The sequence below is a fragment of the Aphelocoma coerulescens genome, chromosome 9 (genome assembly GCF_041296385.1).
Source record: "Aphelocoma coerulescens isolate FSJ_1873_10779 chromosome 9, UR_Acoe_1.0, whole genome shotgun sequence".
NCBI classification, from domain to species: domain Eukaryota; kingdom Metazoa; phylum Chordata; class Aves; order Passeriformes; family Corvidae; genus Aphelocoma; species Aphelocoma coerulescens.
The window spans coordinates 14,046,475-14,067,758 of record NC_091023.1 but is presented as its reverse complement, the minus strand read 5'-3'; the positions used below and the strand labels follow the sequence as shown (position 1 = coordinate 14,067,758).

Sequence of the window (21,284 nt, the reverse complement as noted above, 5' to 3'; positions counted from 1 at the left end):
GGCAATGAATGTTTGGGTGAAAGTCCGTTTATGTGGATCACCTGGCTGTTTTCCGCAGTGTAAGCTCTAATGCTCAGCCTGTCTTCTATGTGTAAAGATAATTTTAATCAGTAAGGCGACCTTTACCTTAGTTTGATTAATCTTCTTGTGCTCTTTCTTTTTCAACCCCCCCGACTATGGACAGTGCCTTAATAAAAATGTTTTATTTCTCTTGAATTTCTAAAATTTCTCTTGAAAAACTTGTAGTTCTAGTCACCTGTGGTGGACTAAGAGTGTGAATAAGAACCTTAGGTATAGAGAAATAAAAATGTATTGTTAGGGAAGAAAAAAAAGGAAGGCAGCTTTTTCTACTTTAATAGCTTTTAGAACTCCATTCTAATACAAGTGCTCAAGGACATAGTTGGCAATGTATTTAACAGCAAGTGAAGTCTCTTCACAGGTTGGCTTTATCTGAGATTCAGGGAGAAGAAAACCATATGTCCCGGTGTCCCGGAGCTCGAAAGTGAAAGCGTACTTGATGCCTTGATCATAAGCCCAGTCATCAGAGCCCCCTGCAGCAGGATCTGTTGGTAAAGAAATGAAATAAAGCTTAACTGGAAAAGAGTGGCTATACATCAAATGAGAAATACTTTGGAGTCAAGTCACATTGCCAGGAATGCAGAAAGGACAGATAAAAAGAAATATTAGTGAATTGATTGATTTATCCTGCTCATGGGAAAGCTTCTGTGTTTTCAGGCCATTTTTGAGCTTTTTGCCAGCTGATTTGTGCAAGCAAATGTAAACAAGCTAAATTGCTCCCTCCATGTCAGTATTGTGGAGAAACCATGGGAGAAATGTCTAAGGAACAGGAGAATGGCACGGTTGCATGGGGGTGTTTAGAAAGGCTTGGTATCAGAAGCAAATACTTGCTCTCTGTGTGGTTTTTGAGGTTCACAGAGATGTGAAAGAACACATATCTGGGATTTCAGCTCCATCTTTTTCTGCTGGACAAATAGTACCCTCCCTTTTCAGTAGCTGGTACAATAAAAAGTCTCTTTGCTAAGGAAGGAGCCTCCAGAATTGCCAAGCATCACCAAAACATTTCTAAAGGAAGAATCTCTGTAAAAATTGGAAGAAACTGTTTTTTTTTTTAAATGTTTGGGGGAGGGGTTCACTATTTGAGGAAGGAGAAATAGGCAAGGGAAATTAGTTTCCATGTTAAACTAAATTAAGAGATCTTAAATATGGGAGATATTAAAGTTCTATAAATCTAGATTTGGCAGCCTCAACTTGGCTTTTGGCACTGCAAAGGCCATATCCGCAGCTGAGTTCCCAAGAAGGGTAGAATAATTAGTCATAGAAATTACAAATAGCATTGCAATTAGTATGTGTCTCAGAATACTATGCAAAGTAAAAGAAATTTGTGTTGCTAGAGTGGTTGAAGGATTCACATCACACAGTGCAATCAAAGGATTCACATCATCTTTGACTTGGAGATACTGGAAATGCAGAAAATCTCAGGTCAACGTTTTTATGTTAAATCTAAGTTGTGTATGATTTAGGAATTCATGCTATGCACATGAATTCATAACCATTTTGCTACATCACTTTGCTTTTCAGGGAGTCACACACTTCCTGGGATCCCTAAGGGATAAATTATCCCAGAATTTAGAAATGACAGATCCCATATATACCTAGTTATATGCATGTGAAGAAAGAAGGAAACTACTTAGAAAGAGGAACAAAAATCACTAGAAAACTGCATTTTATAGTCCTAGTAGTGCTTACTATAGATTGTTAGTATATTTAGGTCAATACTTACAGATTGTTTCAGCTCCTGGTCCGTATGTATATGTAGTGTTGTACAAACTGGCCAGCTCTTTGGAAGCAGCCCCTGCTATGGAATTCTGTAGAAGAAGAATGACAAATGCAGATTTTCAGAAGCTTTCTGAGTGAATCTAAGCAATTACGTTGTTGAATAAATTGAAAGGCCATGCTGGAGAAGTTTTTATGTGAAAACTGTTGTTCACCTCTCAGTATGACTAGGTGTCAGTAGCTGACAAGGCCCAGCTTGTCCTGGTGTTGTGAAAAGAGCTTGACAGTAAAGAACTTGTTCTCCAAGCTTTAAGAGTGTGCTCCAGTCTGTGTATGGTCTGTTGCAGCCTGGTGTACAGTCCAGTGGGGTTTGGACAGATAAGGGGACAAGAGGTAACAGCACTTTCTAGACTTAGAAGAAGCTTGTACAAGGTTAAAACTAAGTAAGGAACCTTACTTAGAGATAAGAGAATCTTAAGAGAATGGTAAAAACTTGGTACAGTAAATTGCAAACATACAATAGCCTTTCTTTTCCTTCTGTTCATGCAGCCATAAATTCAGAGTAGAGTCGGCTCAGTCAGGGGAGTTGAACATTGATACAAGTGGAAGCAGATTAAGGTCTTATAAATATTAACAGCCTAAAAAGGCATAAATTACCCTGAAACCATATGTAGTCTCATTAATTTCAATTCATTTCCTGTGCACAGAGGGACTCTTTCAACTCCCACTGATTTCAGTGAGGCTTGGATCAGGCCCATCAATAGTACTATGAAGCTTTGTGTGTTTGCATTAAGGAAAATTACAGACTTTTCTTTGGAACGTGTGGCTTTTCCAATTCTTCATTATACAGCATGTTGGTAATAAAACATGAAAACTATTACTAACAGATGATAAATATGAATGATTTTTGAAAGCATATGTTCAGTGTAAGAATAAGCAATGGGTTGCCATATATTTCTTTATAGCTTGCAGCTGAATGGCTTTCTATCCCAGGAATTTCCTCAAGCCCTTTCCTTCTCCGTAGGTTACACTCTGGCTTACTTCCTAGTGGAAGATATATTGGAAAATATTCTCTGTTCATCCTTATGCTCCAAGTGTTCCTCTGAATTACTCAAAAAGGCTTATTGAACAATGTGTTTAGAAAATTTTAGTTAACTGAGAGAACTTTCTTAGCTTCTAAAAAACAACATCACAACATGTTTGCATTATCACTGGCAGCCTACTCTCTTGCAGAATTCCCCCTTTAGTTTCCCCATTCCCAAATGCTTGGTTTTGAACATTTTAGAATTATGGGAGTTTGCTCTAGGAATTTGTGGTCCTTTAGCATATGAAGGATATTTAAACAAGGCAGACCAAAGCATACTTGAAGCTTGTCTTTCCACCTATAACACTGGCTGTACTTAAATGTGGGGTTTGATTTCTGGCCTCTCTATCACATAAAGACGAGCAATTGCAGGAAGAATGTTGTTGCTCTGCATTTCACTATCTTGGATCCAGAGCGATTGGAGTAGCTGAGGTCTCTCCTGTGGTCTTCTTTTTGTTTGGTTTGGGTTGGGTTTTTTCTTTCTTTTTTAATCCCTCAACAAATTGATTTTTCTAAAATCCATAGTAATTTCTAACACATGTTGAGGGAATTGTAGAGGTTGGAGTCTGCTATCTGCTAGTGATGCCATGTTTTCTTCAGCCATCTGTTGTTTATATACGTTTAATCAGCCTCTGAGATTGAGTCAAATCTTCTCTCAATAGCAAATGAATTTTTAAATGTAAACTGATTCTTCCTCTCTTCAACGGTATGCAAAGTGGAAATAAAATGTGGAAAGATTGTCTGATGCAATAGGTAGACCTGTTGGTAACTGGTATTTGCTCTCTTTTTTTTTTTTTGCATAGCTGCTCTTTGGGGCTGTTTCACCCAGGGCTTTCCTTCCAGCTAGCAGCCAAATGATGGCTTTAAATCATACCAGAACAGATACCGGAAAAAATATGTCAGGAAATCTTTTTACCTGAGGGATTTTTTTTATTATTGGCCAGGAAGTTGTAAAAACAGAGATTTGTAGAAAGAGCAGTTGAAATTTCCAGCTGTTTTGAGCCTAGAATCCAAATAAACAACTTCCTCAAGCTCTCCAGGTTGGAGATAAAGTGGTATTTTAAATGACCCTCTCTAAGTGAAAAACATGCCTAAGCATTATGACTTCATCATGAAATGAAGCTTTATCAGAAGTTTTGATATCTTTTTGTTTTCCTTTAAGTAATTCTCTGCCATTTACTTTCCTAAGAGATTTACAGTCCAAAACCTAAAGGTAGAAAAATAAATTTCAACTTTATAGGAACTAATGTAATTTCTTAATAATATAATATAAACCAGAAGGAATAATATGTATTAAGTAAATACTTGTGAGTATAAATACAAAATATGAGGAAAATGTGTTTGGATTTTTTTTCCAAAATAGCACAATTACTCAAAACAGTCCATAAGAAGGAAATAATAGGGAGGTCTTTGCAGAGGTATATAAATAATGCCCAATGTTTTCCAAAAGAGTGAAAAGTGGTTTAGGTTTTCAAGCTTGTAAATTATTTGGAATACACCTGCAAGGAGAAACATTGTTTTCCTTTTGACCTTTGAGGATATTCTTTGTTGTTCAATGATTTTCTACGTTTCTTGGCACAATGGGCTTAACTGAATTGTTGTGGTTTGTTTGAAGTTTGTTTGTTTGGGGTTTTATACTGTTAAGAATCCCTCTTTTCTAAGGAAAATTTTGGTGAGATTTATAGTAGCAGAGAAGCAAGTGGCGCCCTGCAGCCAAAGAAATAACTCCAGGGTAATACCTTGTAACTGGGAGCAGAAATGGCTTTGCAGCTTCTGACTCCCAGCTGAGCTCTCAGAACTGGTCATTTCAGCAGAAGGTGGCATTTCCTGCACTCATCACCCATCTGTGTTTACACTGCAATTACCAATATTTTGCTTGATCTTGTGTACAGAGTGCGTGGGCCAGTGAGACAGCAGAGTTGTGTTCTCAGTTGTCATTATCTTTCATAATTAACAACCTTCAAACCTAGGGTTTTCAGTTATTAGCTTTTAATGAAAGATGTGGTACTGGCTTTTCTTTCTCACCACATCCGGAAGTTTGGACTAACAAGATAAATTATCAGGCTAAGCATATTTTGTGTGTTAATAGGTTATTTTTATGGGAGCATCTCCCTCATTTTATTCTTGTATCATCAGGCTGGATTTGCCAGCAAACTGTAACCATTTAGAAACACTCCACAGATGTTGATTGTGCAGCTGCTGTTTGTGAACAACTCCCTTTGCCCTCTCAATCTGAGAGTGGTCTGGAGAAGCCTTTTCACTGCTTGACTGGACCCGTTGCTCTCTTCCCTCACTGGACTGCAAACTGATTTGCCCAAGGCCAAAAGCTGTATTTTCCCTTCACCTTGGTCTTGTGTGTTTTACTTGTAAAGTAAAATGACCCTCAACTTCCTTTGTAATGAAAGTCTGAAAATGTGGATTTTCTGAGTTGGCTTTAGCCAAGTGAATCTAAACTTCTGAGCCTTCTTGTTTTGCCAATAAAAACAGACTCCCCCCTCAAGGCTCCATGATGATGTGTAATTTAGTTCACTGTTCTGTTGTTGCTCATGGTCAAGCATGTGCTCCAAGAGCCCAGGGAATCCAGCCAGTGAGGACTTCAGTGGAATGATTCCTTTTCTTTACAAGCCTGTTTCTCTGTGACAGTGCTAAAGAAATTGGTCCCTGGTGAGAGGGTTTCCAGTGCAACTCAGTTAAGGTAAATGGGCCCTACACCTGTTGGAGACTCTTGTCTATCAGCCAGATTCACACATGAATGTCAACTGGAAGATGCTGCTACTAAACACACCCTTTTCACAATTGTAAGACTGCCAGTACAGAACAGTTCTGTTGTGGTAAATTCAACAGAGGAGCTGTGAAGCCAATTTCAAATACTGCTTTGCTGCCCACTTTCCTGTTTGTTGTGCTTCCCATTTGACTTTAACAGTATTTACTGTAACAAGTAGTACAATCACAGTAATGCAATCTGTGCAATAGCACAGATACAACAGCAGCAGATTGCAGCTCCTCATTGGCTCGTCAGAGTCTCTTAGATGCAGGATTTTTGTTATTCAACAATTCTTACCCACAGATCTTCATATGCCTTAAACATATTCAGGACTTTTACAACCAGGCACTAAGGTAAATAATCAGACTGATATTCACAGTGTCATGCTAAATATTTGAAATTCACTCTTGCAGGCTGCACAGACTCTGGGCATATCTCCACTTTCTATGTCCTAGAAATGTCCTATTTTAAGCACTCAAGAGGAAGTGAAATGCTAGACTGACCCAATATGGAAGGTGAATTTTGATGAGGTGAAACAACAACCCATGTAGCCAGTATGCATTCAAGTAATACAGACTGGAATTATCTTGGGTTGTAAATGAGTGTAATATTCTGCAGCCTGTGAAACTGTAATAACACACCTACTTTAATCTGGTAAGTGAGTATGAGCTGGCTGCAGAGATGTATTTGGTGCTGAGTTTAACTGAGAGATGGAATTGAAATGGGAAGGAAGGAAGGGCACTATGCACATTCCTCTGCTCTCTCAAACTACAGTTCAGTGCCAATTCAAATACAAACAAGAATTGATAAAGCTAGATTTGTCTGCTGTAAATGAGGAAAGCATAGGGTGACCTAATGGGAAGCTAAGGCAAATATATGAACTGATTAAAAAATATGGGCTGAACTGTTTGTGAAAAGCCTGATTAAATACATAGTTCTTTATTGCAAGAGGACAAAAATATGAATAGTAAAATAAAGATGAAAATAATCTTTTTGGGGTGTGGAGAGATACTGGCCTTGCCAAGCATATTTTCTTATTGTGAAAAGCTAATGCTTCTGTTGCCTGTAGGAGAGGGATTCTAGTGTGTATTCTGTGTTCAGAGTAATACTCCAGGGTATAGTAAAGAATGAGCTAAGAGGATTGTGAGGCAGACAAAATGTGATTCTCCAAAAGGAGGACATATTTCTTCTAGGGTGTCATCACAAGAATATTGTGTAACTTCTGAGAAATTCCTGACCTAGATTTTCCTGTCTTGTGTGTTTTTATTTTTGTTGTTTGGATAACAGTGAAAGTTTTGTGCAGCTCCCCACATTGTGGGGAACAAAACAACAACCCTGAATATAGGGAGACAAATTTAGGGAAAATCCTTGTGAGCTGTGGGATTGATAACCTCACAGATTCTCTTACATCTCAAGGGAAGAGTGGGAAGTTGTGGGAAGAAAGGGACATACCTGACTTTCATCACATTTTACACCCCAAGGCCAGGCATGGTTGAGGGATAGTTCTAATCCCTGGCTTTAAGTAAGTTACAGTAACTTTGAGGTGTTCTGATTTGCTGTAGCAATGTAGTGGAACATAAAGGGGTTCTCAGAGTGCCCTGTTCTACCTGAGAAACCAAAACAGTTTTAGGCCTTCTGGTGATTTCCTGAGGCTGCAAACAGAAAAAGTCTTTTGAGCCCCAAGGACACACTGTTCACTACATGTTCAGGGAAAGAAGGTACAGGCATTCTCTGGGCCTTTCTCTTTTGCAGACTTAGTGTCTTCAATCTCAAATTACTCAATTTTTGCACCCTTCTATATCTCAGACACTGGAATGCAACATAAGCTCCACGGTATTATGTTACCTTTCACTAAATACAATGGGACAAAATGTTATTAATGATAAGCAGACATGTGAGATTTTGTTTAAACACATGTCCAGTTGCTCACTGAAAGAGATAAGAAATTGCAGCTATATTTCCTTTAATTTATTAGATCTGTCAGGGTAAAAATAACATCTAAGATAAGATAATGGCACTATAAATTTTGGTTCTTCATTTACAAAATGATTTATGATTATTTTATTTGCCCAAACAATATCTATTAAAAGTCAAGATTCTCATTCTTCAGTATTTCTCCAAATTCTAAATTTAGACAGAACTTTTAGACATTAAACACAGCAATTGGCATATAAAATAGTTCCTCTTTTTGTAGCTGTCTTGTCTCAAGAAAGTACAGTTGTTGATTGAAAATGTTAAATTTTCTTTAGTCACATCTTAAATGAGTGTGTCTCGAGTTATCTGAACTAACCTGAAAAGCTGCACTTGTGAACCTGACCCACAGCCTGTGGAAGTCAGTTTTTCGATTTAATTTACTGATATTGGAGTGCATAAGGCCCTTTCTGTTTAATTATCTCAACTATAGGCCATGTTGATTGGGTGATACTCTGATCTCATTGTCCAAAAGGACTCTTGGCAACAAGCCTTCCCTTGTTAAAATCAGATACTGCACAAATTGAACACCTCTAGGATCCTGCTGTCTCTGTTGGTATCACCAATAGAGGAAATAATTTCCCTTAATTAAGATGTGAAAAGCACTCATAAGGTCACCTTGTCATGGTGGTGAGATTTGTGGTTGCTCTGTAGAAGAATATAATGGAACTCTATCTGGTATCAGTGTGACTCATTTAAAATATAGGATAAAGTGATATTGGAAAGACTAATATACAAAGTGAAATCAAATGGCTGAAGAGGAATGTATGTCCTGTATTCCTGAGCAATTTAGTTTTTATGCTCTATGGTAACAGCAGAATTGTCTTCTATGGCAGGAAAGGGAGTTTAAATTTTACTGCATATTAGAATAGAACAATGACAATGTAAAATTTAAATTGAACAATTTTAAAACCTAGCAAAGCACATAGGTTCTTTCTTACTGCTAAGGATTCTTTTAGTAATGAGTTATCAATGTAAACTTTTTCTATTTAATACTCTGAGAAACACACTGTACTTTTAGTTACATTTCATCACATTTGCTCTTCATTCAAAAAATGGGGAGAGAATGTCATGCAAATTTTTGACAAATAGGGACTTTGTGATCTTGACAACAAAGCAGCTTCAAGTGTTTAGTGCTGTTTTATTACTTTAGACTGAACTGCAATGTGTGAATTATGAAGCTTTTGTAAAAAATGAAGGCTAGATATTACTATCACTCCCTGGAATAATTTCAATTACAGAATTCCTGGAATATAAATTAAGAAAACAAAATCTTCCTTTTAATTTCATCTTCTCTTTTAGGCTGTAAAAAAATCTAACAAGAAAGTTCACTCTTGGCCCCGGTTTGTATTTGTGTTCAGAATCAAGACATGAATTTGGGAGCACTCATAAATCTGTCAAACCTGCACAGCAGAGCAACACACAGTGTTGTTGCCTTGGACTTTTGGCAGCATCCAGGAAAGAGGGGGAATCAAAATGTGTTTGTTTTCTCTTGCTGTGTTGTTTTCCCTGCCAACAGATTCTAATTGCTAATATTCCAGAGAACTGAAGTCATTTTATTATTCATGATTGTTGATTCTTGGCCTATGAAATGTTTACAGCTTTTATACACATTTAATAGTCCTAACCTCTCTATCTGTTTTTAAGGAGCAAAAGAAAAAAAATCTTTCTTAAGTGGCATTATATTGTGGCTTTTCTCTAGAATTGATAAAAGATGAATTGTCCTATAAAATACCACATTCATCCTCTCTTCTTCTAAACAAAATGTTTATGTTTAAATGAGGGCCCCTTGAAAAGGGCTTCAAAAGGGAAACTTTTCACATCTTTTCTAGCTGTTTTCAATTATACTTTTGTCAAGAACTGCCTCATTGTCCTGACCCTGTACCATCAGGAGTTTCATCATTTTACTTCAGTGAGGACTAAGGTTCAGTAGAAAGTGGTAGACAGAGATCCTTGCCTGCTGTTGATACCAGTTGAGTTATTTAATAGTTATTACAGTCTACAAAGCTGCTAGCTTGGCTTACAGGCCATAGTGGTTTTATGTAAAATATTAAAGATACACATACAGCAACCTCTGGAGTCAGGAAGAGGCAGTGCTGCACAGCAGAGGGGATTTCTGGATGGCATGACTGGAAGACAGAACTGATGCTGTATCAAATTCATTGTGTATATGGAAATTAAATAAAGCTCTTAAGTTCATCCTGTGCTTGAGCTATCTTGAGACCATCATGGTTTCCCTTGTTCTTGCTAAGAAAGACTAAAATACCTTCAAAAACTGGTGGTGTGGATTCTTTCCAGATGTTAAAGAAACTGCTTAAAGGGACCTAAGTAGCAAGTGATGATTTTTGCTTATTCTTTTCATTAAGTCAAAATGACAAAGAGACTTACCAGTTCCTGGTAATCCGGTGGCAAATCGTAAGTGTATGAATAAGGAAACAGTAGCAGCTGGGAATAGGAGTGAATTGTCAAGTATGCCTTGATTGTAGAAAGATGTTCACGAATAAAGTCAGCCAAAGCCTTGGTCTCCTTTTCAGACTCAGGTGCAGAGCCACAGTAAGTGGAAGCACAGGGGGATTTTGAGGCCCCAATAGCTGAGAAGAAAGGTGAATTTAATGAGTACTTAATGAAAAAGTGGGTTGTTAGTAGAGTCATGTTACACCACTTTTGTAGGTAAGCCTTGGAAGTCCTGCTAATACACGTCATATCAGAGGAGGGAATATTTTATGGCATAGTTAAGACAGTGGGAAACATCCCATAGCAATGAATAGATATGGCCTTTAGAGTGTGCATAGTTGGAAGGACATGAATATGGATGTAAAGCCTTATATTATGGAAATTATTTGGGATATTGATTTGCTTCAGTACTTTACAGTCCTTTCCTTGCATATCTTCTCAATTTCTAAGGCACTTCCATGAAACAGAGAAGTGGAAACCACTCAAAAGAGACCTCTTTCCATGAAAGCAAGCTCCTTTGGTTTCTGTTCTGAGCTCATAGCCGTGTGTGTGCCTATATGTATATATGTGTATACATGTGTGTAAGTGTAGGTGTATATGTACACGTGTGCGGATATGTTCATGGAAGTAGCCATACTGATGATGCTAGTAGTCAAAGTTTGGCTTTTTTTCCCAAAACAGCTCTAAAAATGAAACACAATCCACTCCACAATGCTCCAATGGTGGTCTTCAGTCAAGCTGAAGCTGTACCATCAGGTAGGGGAAATCCATAATTAAGTATATTGGCTATTGCACTTGTATATAATTACTTGCAACTCTTGTTAGGAGACACTTACTGCACCAGCCAGCATCAAAATTCCTGTTGGGATCTGTCCCAATGCAAAAGATACTGGCATTTTTAGAGCGTGTCTTTCTCCACATGCGGTCCTGTAACAGAATCATAGATGAAAACTAAGAGCAAGTTCTGACAGTTGGCTCTTCCAACAATAAGAAGAATGTACTTACATTTGTCCAAGTGTAAATGTAACCATCAATGTTAAGAACAGGCAGAACATAGAAGTCCAGATTGTCAAGAAGTGTTGTTATGACAGTGTCATTTCCATAGGTCTCCACAGCCTACTTGGAGAAAAGCAGAAAAAGCTTATGATGCCTTCACAGATGTGTATCTCCTGTGTGTATGTAAGGGCCTGGGTCTGGGTCAGGAATTAATGAATGTGGTAGGTAAAGTCATCCAAGTCACTCCAGCACATGAAATGGCACCTCTGTGTTACTACATGTGCTAGATTTGCACTGACTCAAACCACACTGGTGTTAGAAAATCATCTTACGCTGGTAGATAAATTATAAGATTAAGGAATGTTGATTTTGAATAGGATGATAAATCACTGGAAAGAGACTTCCATTTACTAGCTTCCTGAGTACAGACAGAACAGTATTCCTGTCCATATATATTCCTACATCCTAACACCTTACAGGTTTGAGTTTAATTTATGTGAGAAGGAAAAATCATTATTTTCATTTTTTATATCTGTTGTGCAGAAATTTCATCAACAACCAAAATTATAGACAATATTTCTAAGTAGCATCCTAACTCATTTCTAGTCATAATTCTGTGGATGCATTTATTCATAGGGAGGCAGATTTTTCCCTGCACTTTTCCAGACACATATATTGAATAACAAACAGGAACTCCTGCCCTATTCTGTATATCCCGGTTGTTTATAGCCTGGCACTTGCTATGCTTGTTCACAGAGTCATATCAATGTTGAGAAACCATACAATGATCATGGAAACTTACTCTAAGTGTGTTGCACCCATGTTTTGTTTACACAGCCATAAAGAACAACACGGGGAAATGCAATGGAGAAAGGCTTTTTTCTTTTCTTGTAACTCACAAATAGGAGGGTGGGATGTAAAATCTAGAAAAGCAGTTTCATATGTCTTGAAATTACTTTTCTCAGGTTTTATTTTACCCTTGTTATTGGTGGGGTTTTCCTTTTTTTTTTTTTCTGTTTGTTTGGTATTTTGTTTGGTTTTTTTGGTATTGTTGTTTTTGTTTGGTTGTTTTCTGGGTGGGTTTCTTTTTTGAGATACATATAACAATCCACCTTGCTCGTGTTTTTCTCTATTTTTGTTTACTTTTATGTCTAGAAGCAATCACAGGTGAAATGCTGATGGTGCTCAGAGGTCTGCACTTCTGAAGCACTTCTGCCTATGGACACACTGAGCAGAGGCACTACTGGTGTCAGGTACACGCATGAATTAAGTGACCAGACAGTGAAAATGACAGCTGCAGTGACGTGAATTGCTGAGAGAAAAATGGTACCACATACTGTCTGCAGCCTTATTAGGCACTAATAAAATCATATTCCCATTGACTCCACTGAAATGTCACTTCTAATTTCCACTGCTCCTTACACAAAACCGCATGCCTGTCTGATAAGACTGAGATTATACTTGCCACCAAAGCCTCTGCCAGCATGGCTGGTTCACATGGATTGGCTTTCCTTTCCTTGGGTTTTAAATTCCAGCTGCTGCTTCTGGTGTGGTTTTATTTATTTGTTTGGTTGGTTTTGTTCATGGTTTTTTTAATCTTCCAACAGAAGTTATTACAAAATTTGAGATTCAATCAGTAAGTTGCTCTACTAAAGTGATTGATCTCCCCCATCTGAGGGGTAGTATACCTGTCTCTGTGAAGATGACTGTGCAGCATTTGATAACCCCCACCTGCTTTGCAGTGGTGGTGAAAAAGAAAATATGAAGGACATAACACTGTTTAATTCAAGACCTAAAGTATCCCAGACTGAAGTGAAGCTAATTTTCACCTGTGCAGCTCTTCCTTGAATGTGGTTTCATATTTTTGCACCCCTTCTGTACAGCCTGAAGTGACAGCTCGAAGGGATGTATATGCATTTCCCTCTTCCTGAGTGGAGCTTAGGAAGCTTCATTTATAGTCTTCCTCCTTTCTTGGGTACCTTTCCTCCGTGCTGAGCTGAGGGTAGGTTTCCATCCTCTCTGTTGCCTTACTGAATAAAGCTGGTTGCAAGAAATCCACCACCTGGCACTGTAGCAAGTCAGCTGTTCTGAAGTGCATTCAGGTGCCCTCTGATGTGCCCTTCAACTTCCTCATTCCTTATGTCTGTGTACAGAACATGGCTATGTTTATAATGTTATTAGAGCTGTTTTCTTTTTTCTCACCTTTCTCTGACTACAGGTGCAAAAAAGAATTTACAAATTGTGTGAGTAACCCTAGTAGTTGCCAGTACCTCTTAGACATGTTTCAGGTTGTCTTAAGCTGCTGAAAGGTTACAGGTCCAAGCACAAAGATCTAGTTTAGGTAGTTACACCTTGACCCTCTGAGGTGAGAGAGCGCATGAACAGACACATATTTAGAGGGAGAAAGGCAGTGGCCTGAGCTCTTGCTGCTCGTTTAAGATTTTCTTAAACGTAGTTGCATTCTGTAAAATATTTTTTCATCATTAAGCTTACTGACCTCTTTCACAAACCACTGGCAGAAAGCAGGGCTGATCCACTCTCTTGCATGGAAACCACAATCCATAAAGATGGCCGCCTTATTTGGACTGCTTTTTCCTATCTAGGAAAAAAACAACAAAAAGAACCACCCCAGGGCTTGAACAAAATAAATTGTATGCAGAACAAGTCAGTCAGCTTGCTGACCTAAAAATCAAACTTTATACAAATATAGCATTCCTTGTTTAAATGGAAATCTATGGAGTGCTCCCATCTGTAGCTGACCATGATATTCAAGCTAAAACAATACTCCTAATATTTTCATTTTTATTAATGTAGAAAAACTTCTCCCAATTATTTGATTATTATGCACTGTTGATTTATTTCCTGTAGTATATCTAAAAGTTTATCTTATATGTTTGAATGATATATTATTGTAAATACTTGTGCATTTTGGGGCAAGTACTCCTTATCCTTTCACCTTTATTTAAGTTATTGTTTTATTACTTCATAAAAGTTATGAAAAAAAAAAAAGTCCGTGGTTTAAACCCAGCTGACAACTAAGCACAATGCAGTAGCTCACTCAGAGCAAACATGTGGGCTGAGATAAGCACAGTTTAATGAATAATAATAATAATGATAATGACAATGATGAAAAGGAAAATAACAAAACCAAAGAAATAAACCCCAAGAAAGACAAGTGATGTAAATGAAAGCAATTCCCCAGTCAGCCCCCATGCAGTGGCCCTGACCTGCCTTCCCCCTAGTTTATCACTAAGCATGAGCCGTGTGGTCTGGCATACCCCCTGGGTCAGTTGGGGCCAGCTGTCTCCAGCTGTGTCCCTTCCCAGGTGCCATTCTCCTGGCTGGTGGTGTGAGAAGAAGAAAAGGCCTTGGCTTTGTGTAATCACTGCCCAGCAGTAACTAAAACACCATTTCCAAATCAGCATGAATCCTAAACAACCCCATACAAGCTACTGAAAACAGAATTAACTCTACCCCAATCAAAACCACCTCAAAATTACATACGATGAAGATAAAAATTTGTTTCCTATTGCCAGAGACTGACATTTATAGATGCTTTTAGAACAAATGCATTTACAAACAACAGATGGAGAGAACATAAAGGTAGATGATCATTCAAATAGCTCTCAGGAGTGTGATTGAATTTATATGTCTGAACTTCTAATAATTCATTATGCTACTTTAAAAAATTATAAAATTGGAAAATATCATAGTAATAGTAAACAAAATATATTAGATTTTCTGCAAAATGTCTATTACTTTAGACATTTTGTTAGCATCATTGGTGTTTTACTAGACATCATAATCTTGCAGAGGTTAATAAGGGAAGAGTCTGGCATGGAGAAATCAAGACACTTACTTTGAGAAGGTAGATTGGCCGTCCTTCGTATGTTTCCCCAATTACACTACGAGAGACAAGGTCTGGGTTCTGAGCAGCAATATCAGCAGTCCAAGCAGTTATCTGTTTAGTAAAGAGGTTAAATCTATTGATGTCTGTGTTCCTCAGGTCCAGACTAATTAATTTGCAGACTTTAAGCCAGAACAGTCTTTCTGAGCATCTAATGTGGCCTAATATTTAATACAGTTTGTAGATTTCCAAGGAGCCACTGCAAAGATGGGAAGAGTAACATGGCCACGATTACATGTCAGGAAAAATGAGCATGGCTGTGAAAGAAGAAGGAAGGGGGCAGAACTTATGGTGGGAGATGAAGAGCTTGAACTAAGGCAAGGAATGGAATCGAGTTGTTTGGCAGAGAACATGGGAGAAGTAGTGAAAAGGAAAGAGGAAATTACTAGTGAAGCATCTTAGCCTGGTCACTGTATTTGTGCCAGAGGTTCTTTGCAGCACTGGGAGCAGAAGTAGAGGAAATAAGTGTAGGTTATACAAAATAGCTCAGTAACAAAGAGGAAGGAGAGTTTGGAGGCATTATCATATCAACAGATGGAGCAGAAGAGGAAATGGGAAGAAGGCTGGAAGCACTTTGACTACAGAGGCTAAGGTACCAAGCTAAAAACGTGGTAAATTCTAGATTTTACCGTGTCCCAGTTGTTGTACTTCTCATAGCTGTGCCCGGCAGTACGAACTTTGCTGTCAAACTGGGCATCCAGTGCAGCCTGCAGGTTGTCAATCAGAACTCTGCAAGAAGGCACCATGAAAAGTGTGAAGAGAAACACACAACAATCCAGCACGAAAGTAAGACATTTCAAGGTCTGCCCAGCATTTGGGCTGCATGGATTGTGAAAGGAAAGGTGGGCAGGTTGAAAATAAAGTATACTAGTTTCAAGTTTCTACCTACGTCCTGCCCCAACCTTGCCACCAGAAGGACCAGGGAGCTATAGGCTCCTGCCAACTAGCACCTGCCTTACTTCCATACTAACAAACCTCCAGGGTGGCAACAGTTTGGTTTCAGAAAAATGGCAATGCTGAGACAGAGTGTGTCTAAAAATGAGCTCTGGGCTAAAATTACATTGCCAGTTGCTTCTGCCTCAATAGGAAAAGGGCCCTCTTGAACTTTTGGCACTGAAGGAGAGCTAGACTGCAGCAATGTTTCAAAACTGTGCAGCAACCCAGGGATGTTTGCCTGGTGAAATTCCCTGTCAAACCAAGCTTCCAAAGGTTAGATGTGGTTTGACAGCTCTATTGCAGCATTATCCATCCTCCAAGCTACTTTATTGCATGTGAGGTGAGCTATTAAATAGAACACACAATTGCAAAAAACCTCAACATCCTGTCTGGATTGGTTGGATCTCTCTTGTTCATCTTTCCCTGGGGCTGACACAAAGGCACAGGCTTATCACTGAGTATGCTCTTGAGGACCTTTTGCTTATATTTCAACCTTGGCTATTAAAAAATGAAGTCCTCTTGTTTTTCCAGTGCCCATCTTAAAACTCTTACAAATCTTACTCATCCAGGATATGTCCTTGATCATTGTGATTTGGATAGTGGAACAGGAGTCCAGTTTGTAAGGCACCAGCAGCCTTCAGAACAAACAGTGCAAATGACATTATGTCATGGCACTGCAGCTGCACTTCAAAGGAAGAGTAACAGCTTGGGTTGTCACAAGGACGATCCACTCAAGTTTGTCAGGGACAGCTTCCAGACATTCTGGCCTTTTGTTGCAATCAAAAGATTTGTGCTGAGGAAGTTCATGAATATTATAGGAGAACTAGCACATGCAGAGTAACTCGTTTGCTAAAGAGGAAATTACACTGAAACTGGGTTCCTGTGCTGTATGTGCACTGTGGGATTATTGAAAACCATTTATTCTAGAGTGTTTTTAGATACTGTTTCTGCAGCAGCATCCATATCAGACATGATTGACATGAGGCCAGTAAATTTAGGGATGGATTACCTTTGGATTTAACAGATCATGAAACTTTTCCTGAGAACTGTGATGTCCAATGAAGGAGTGTGGTCTCATAGCAACAACAGTGGGGCTGAGAGACAAAAACTCCACACTCAGTGGAATGAAACAATAAAAATTTGATCAAATAATACTGACTTTCAGTGTCAGAGTACATGATGTTGACAGACCATACTTTACACATCAAAGAAGCCTGATAATGGAGCTGGGCAGAGCCAATTTGCAATGCTTAAATGGAGTGAGAGGAGAAATGAAGACAGACAGCCCCGCTCCACTCCAGCTCAAAATCAATTTCTCATCCTCAGTTTATGCTTACACAGTGATTGGAAGATATGAAGTGAAGCACAGGATCAGGTAACTCCTTATTCTCCTTATTCTTCTGTTAGTGCTACTCACTATGATTCTTCTGTTCCCAGTGGTGTGTAATGTGGCAATGTGCTGTTTCCTCCACTTGTGCTGCAGTTGGACTCAGTCAACTCGGGCCCTTTTTACTTCTAGGTAATATACAATTAAAAGCTCTCTCTTTGGAGACATCCTTGCCATTGATCTGCTATGTGACTTCAGTCAGCCCAAGGCTGTCCTGGGAATTTGCTTTCCACTCTTCCTTGGTCCTTCACCTGGCAGCTGTCTTCTGTCTGTCACCTGCTGGTTTTTTTGGCCCTCTAGATATTGTTCTGCAATTCAGGGGGGACCTGCTCATGGTGGCCCTTGGGACTCACCATTTAATTTTCTGGCTTCTGTTCCCTGTCCATTTCCCTCACCTGGTATATTTTCTGGCTCTTTCTAGACCTTTGCTGCATTTTGTCTGTAATAGGAAATATTTCTATCCCCCTCTGTACTCCAGCCTTGTGTATTGCAGTGAGCTTTCACCTCAGGGAAATTTCTGGTACTGCATCTCTGCTTCCTCTCTCTTGCCTCTATCAACATTTCATCTCACCCCTTCAATGCACTGTAGTTACAGTCCATTTGAACTCTCAGGAAAGCTGAACCCAGTAGAGGCACCCACAGGATGGATGAAGTTTGTGACAGCAAAATCAGTTGACCAATATGAAAAGCTCAAACACATTCTCCCTGGTATTTAGTCCCATTCTCTTCAAAGTACAGTAGTGAAAACAAACTTACTGATACTCCATTCCACTTTCTTTCAAAAGATCTTCAACATCAAAAGACTTTTCAGCTTCAATTCGAAAATCAACTTGCATTTTTGGCCTTACCAGTGTGACAGAGTCTGGCTGCCAGAAGTCAACCTGAAAGAAGGCCAAATGAATACATAAACAAATAAACACATACATGTTGCTGTGATTTTTAGGTTGGTGCGTGTGTGCTGGTGAGGTTGTGATTAATATACTGAATTTCATGCCTGCCTTGTTACACTGATTCAGCATTGCTTGCCACAAGTGTCAAGCTAAATTTTAACTGGAAATTGATTAAGAAGATTTTATTAGGCCCTGCATTTTATATGGCAGAATTCTGGAGATGACAGTGACAATTCACAAATGTCAAGTATTCTCCAGCATCTGCATTCATATAGAATTGTGAACATTATATTTACAACTTCTTTCATTCTTAAAGCTTCATTTGTTTTTTGCTCAGGTTTTTGCCTACAAATGTGAGAAATTAACTCAATATCAGGGATGCAGTATCTGAATATTTTACATAAATCAGCTAAAAAAGACTGTTGTCTGTATGAGTGCTTTTAAGATGTTTCATTCCAAGAAGACAAACAAAAGTGTTATTACTACTTCACCTATTTTTGCTGAAGTAAGCATCCAAGCCTCTGGATTTAGTGCCCTGTTGAAGGCCAATGGAAACAAAGGGGATTTGCCAGCTTGATGCCTTTTCACCCTTTCATCTCATGAAGGGAAAAGAAATTTGGGCTGGTTATTAATGAATTATGTGTGATCAAGTGAGGTGATTGCTCCAGAATATACAATTACATCAGTCCTGACTGACTGCTTTGCATAACAATGGTATTTCAGAGATCTTTTCTTAAAAGAAAAAAAACCCCGAACAATCCCTTGATACTTCACATTTAAAAGCAAGCATGGTATATATTAATTTTCTTAATATTGGCAGCACCATTCCAATAGTATGTTCTTCTACAGAAATCTGTTTCAGCATGCTATGGTAGTCTGTTGATAGGTCTCCACATCTGTACTTCGTTAAAAATACCATCCTTTCATCCTACAGCTAATGGTGTCTTTTTCACCAACAGCTATTTTACAACATCAAAGCTGAACAGAAATATTGAAAACACATTTGCTGTCTTTATTGTTTTTCATTGTGTCATTGTGTCATCATATATCTACATCAAGGTCAGTGAGAAACATACAGCTTAGAGAGAAAGGAAGCTTTAAAGGAAAGTCAGAGAAGAAAAGATGACATGAGAGACTAGAGGCCAAAGGAAAATTCATTTTGCTGGGAATAAAAATTTTCAGATTATTTATATGAGAAAAATGTTTCACCTGTAATGGTAAAAGTTTTGGTAATTGGAATTTCCATGATTTATCTAATACATTCTTGAAAGCACCTCACACTGAATACAGCATTTAAGATTTATTTATTCTATTAATAAATTCTGATGGGCACTTTGACATTCAGACTGGGTAAACCAGACTTTCTAGGAAGGTATTTGAATGTTTTGTATAGCTGTAATTTTATCAACTTGTCCTATTCCTTCCAAAGAAGCATTCCAGCTGACTTGAATGGAATCAAGATTAGGTCTTTAATTCAGTAGCACGATTTTAAAAAAAATATATATATCTGTTATTTGAGCAAAAGGACAAATACTTTTTTCAACTACAATATAACCACTTCCCCAAGTCCTTTACCTCCATGATGCTGGCAAGGAAATTGAGGATTTCCACCTGCTCATCAGTCTGTGGAATCACACGAAACACCTTCTGTCTGTAAGGGAAGAAAAGGATTCGATTTAAAACAGGTAAGTCATTTAAAAGCCTTTTGATCATGCAGAAGAAATCACAAATATTAAACTTGATGTCTGTTCTTACCCATCAAAGGAAAGATCCTGCAGGTGAGCAGAAACAGATGCAGCACCTATGAGAACCAAGAGTGCCCACATTTTTCCTAAGAAAGGAAAAATAAACACGTTTTCTGTTCTCTTGTGCTGCTTTTATAACTTGTTTCGTCCTGTTTTTTATCAATTATACACAAGAACAAGCCACTGATCAACTGATAGATTATGCCATTGGCCTTGTTTTATTTGTATACTATTTACAGTGTGTGTTTTCCTCTACACCTGTGAAAACAGCTGAAAGTCTCACAGGGATCTGGCTAAAGAATCTTGCTATTTGAGCTGGATAAACTCTTGATATGAGAAAGTGAATTTAATTTACTTTGTTATTTTCTGTTTTATGTGAATTTACATTTTTTTTTTAATAAGTTGGCTGCTGAATTACAAACTTTATAATATTGTATTGTTACTTTATGTAATGGTAGGTGTCCATCAGATGTTGTTGCAGTGTGCCTGGTCTTAATCACAGTGTTCCTCTTCCTGAATAATATAGGTTTGACTTTGACATAGTATTGTCAAAGAGGAATATACCAATTGGGACATACCAATTAGCACTTTTTTTTTTCCAACAGAGAAGGAAAGTACTGAATTGGTTCTTTGGTCACTTCACTGAAACTTGAGTCAGGTGTCTGCAGAACTGAAAGCATAGAAATTTCTAGTAGCAGTAGAGTTGTACTCCACATAATACAGCCTCTGATTCTTATACATTCTCTAATTTCATCATGTGTGGATGAGAGGTAACTATCTTACAGGTTAAGCAATACTGTGGACATTACATATATGCTAAAATGATCAAATGAAATGTAGTCATACAAAAGCATTTTTAGCTTTAACTTTCATGTTATGCCTACTCTGAGCAACAATGGTGTGTTTGCATCAGTGCACTTGCATCTGTTTAGTTTTCATTAATGAGTACTTGGCATTGAACACAATGTTAATTATCTGTTGATGTTGTGTCCTGATGTGTCTGATGTTTTCGACAGGGAGCCTCTAAATGAATCATTGTACAAATAAATAAAGAATGGAATTTATGAGCTCAGTTCTGTCTTCTGTTATGCCTAAGTAACCAGGCAAATTAAAGGAGTTCAGACACAGATAATCTCTACATATATGTGTATTAGATAGTATGTGAAAATTTATTAGAAAAATAATATATATTTATCTCAGATTAAAAGATGTAGTTACAGTTAAAAGGTACAGAAATTTTAATTGTCATTGAGCATTTTAACAATGAGTGTGGCATCAGACTTGACACCTAATTCTTTATGAGGTTCTCTGGAGTCAACTCCCTAAAGCAGCCTTAGATACAGAATAGCTAGAAAT

At 38.1% G+C, this 21,284-nt stretch overlaps 1 protein-coding gene across 1 annotated transcript; it reads right to left on the bottom strand.

Moving 5' to 3' along the window:
* Positions 1-337: 337 nt before the first annotated feature.
* On the bottom strand, positions 338-20,136 carry LOC138114593 (carboxypeptidase B-like). The gene is made up of 11 exons (XM_069024232.1): positions 19,939-20,136; positions 19,759-19,834; positions 18,050-18,174; positions 15,600-15,699; positions 14,923-15,024; positions 13,561-13,662; positions 11,073-11,183; positions 10,904-10,994; positions 10,002-10,204; positions 1,802-1,886; positions 338-563 (listed from the first exon to the last, which is right to left on the bottom strand). The coding sequence occupies exons 1-11, from the start codon at positions 20,007-20,009 to the stop codon at positions 376-378; spliced, it is 1,254 nt and encodes a 417-aa protein (XP_068880333.1). The 5' UTR covers positions 20,010-20,136; the 3' UTR covers positions 338-375.
* Between the last annotated feature and the right edge of the window lie 1,148 nt (positions 20,137-21,284).

What these genes read in the sequence shown, in the direction of transcription:
- LOC138114593 (XM_069024232.1), bottom strand. Translation starts at nt 20,009, where the DNA reads ATGTGGGCACTCTTGGTTCTCATAGGTGCTGCATCTGTTTCTGCTCAC. An exon ending in CAGGATCTTTCCTTTGATGG is followed by an intron (nt 19,835 to 19,938) that starts GTAAGAACAGAC and finishes CTTCCCTTACAG; the next exon opens with ACAGAAGGTGTTTCGTGTGA. An exon ending in AGTACAACAACTGGGACACG is followed by an intron (nt 15,025 to 15,599) that starts GTAAAATCTAGA and finishes TTTACTAAACAG; the next exon opens with ATAACTGCTTGGACTGCTGA.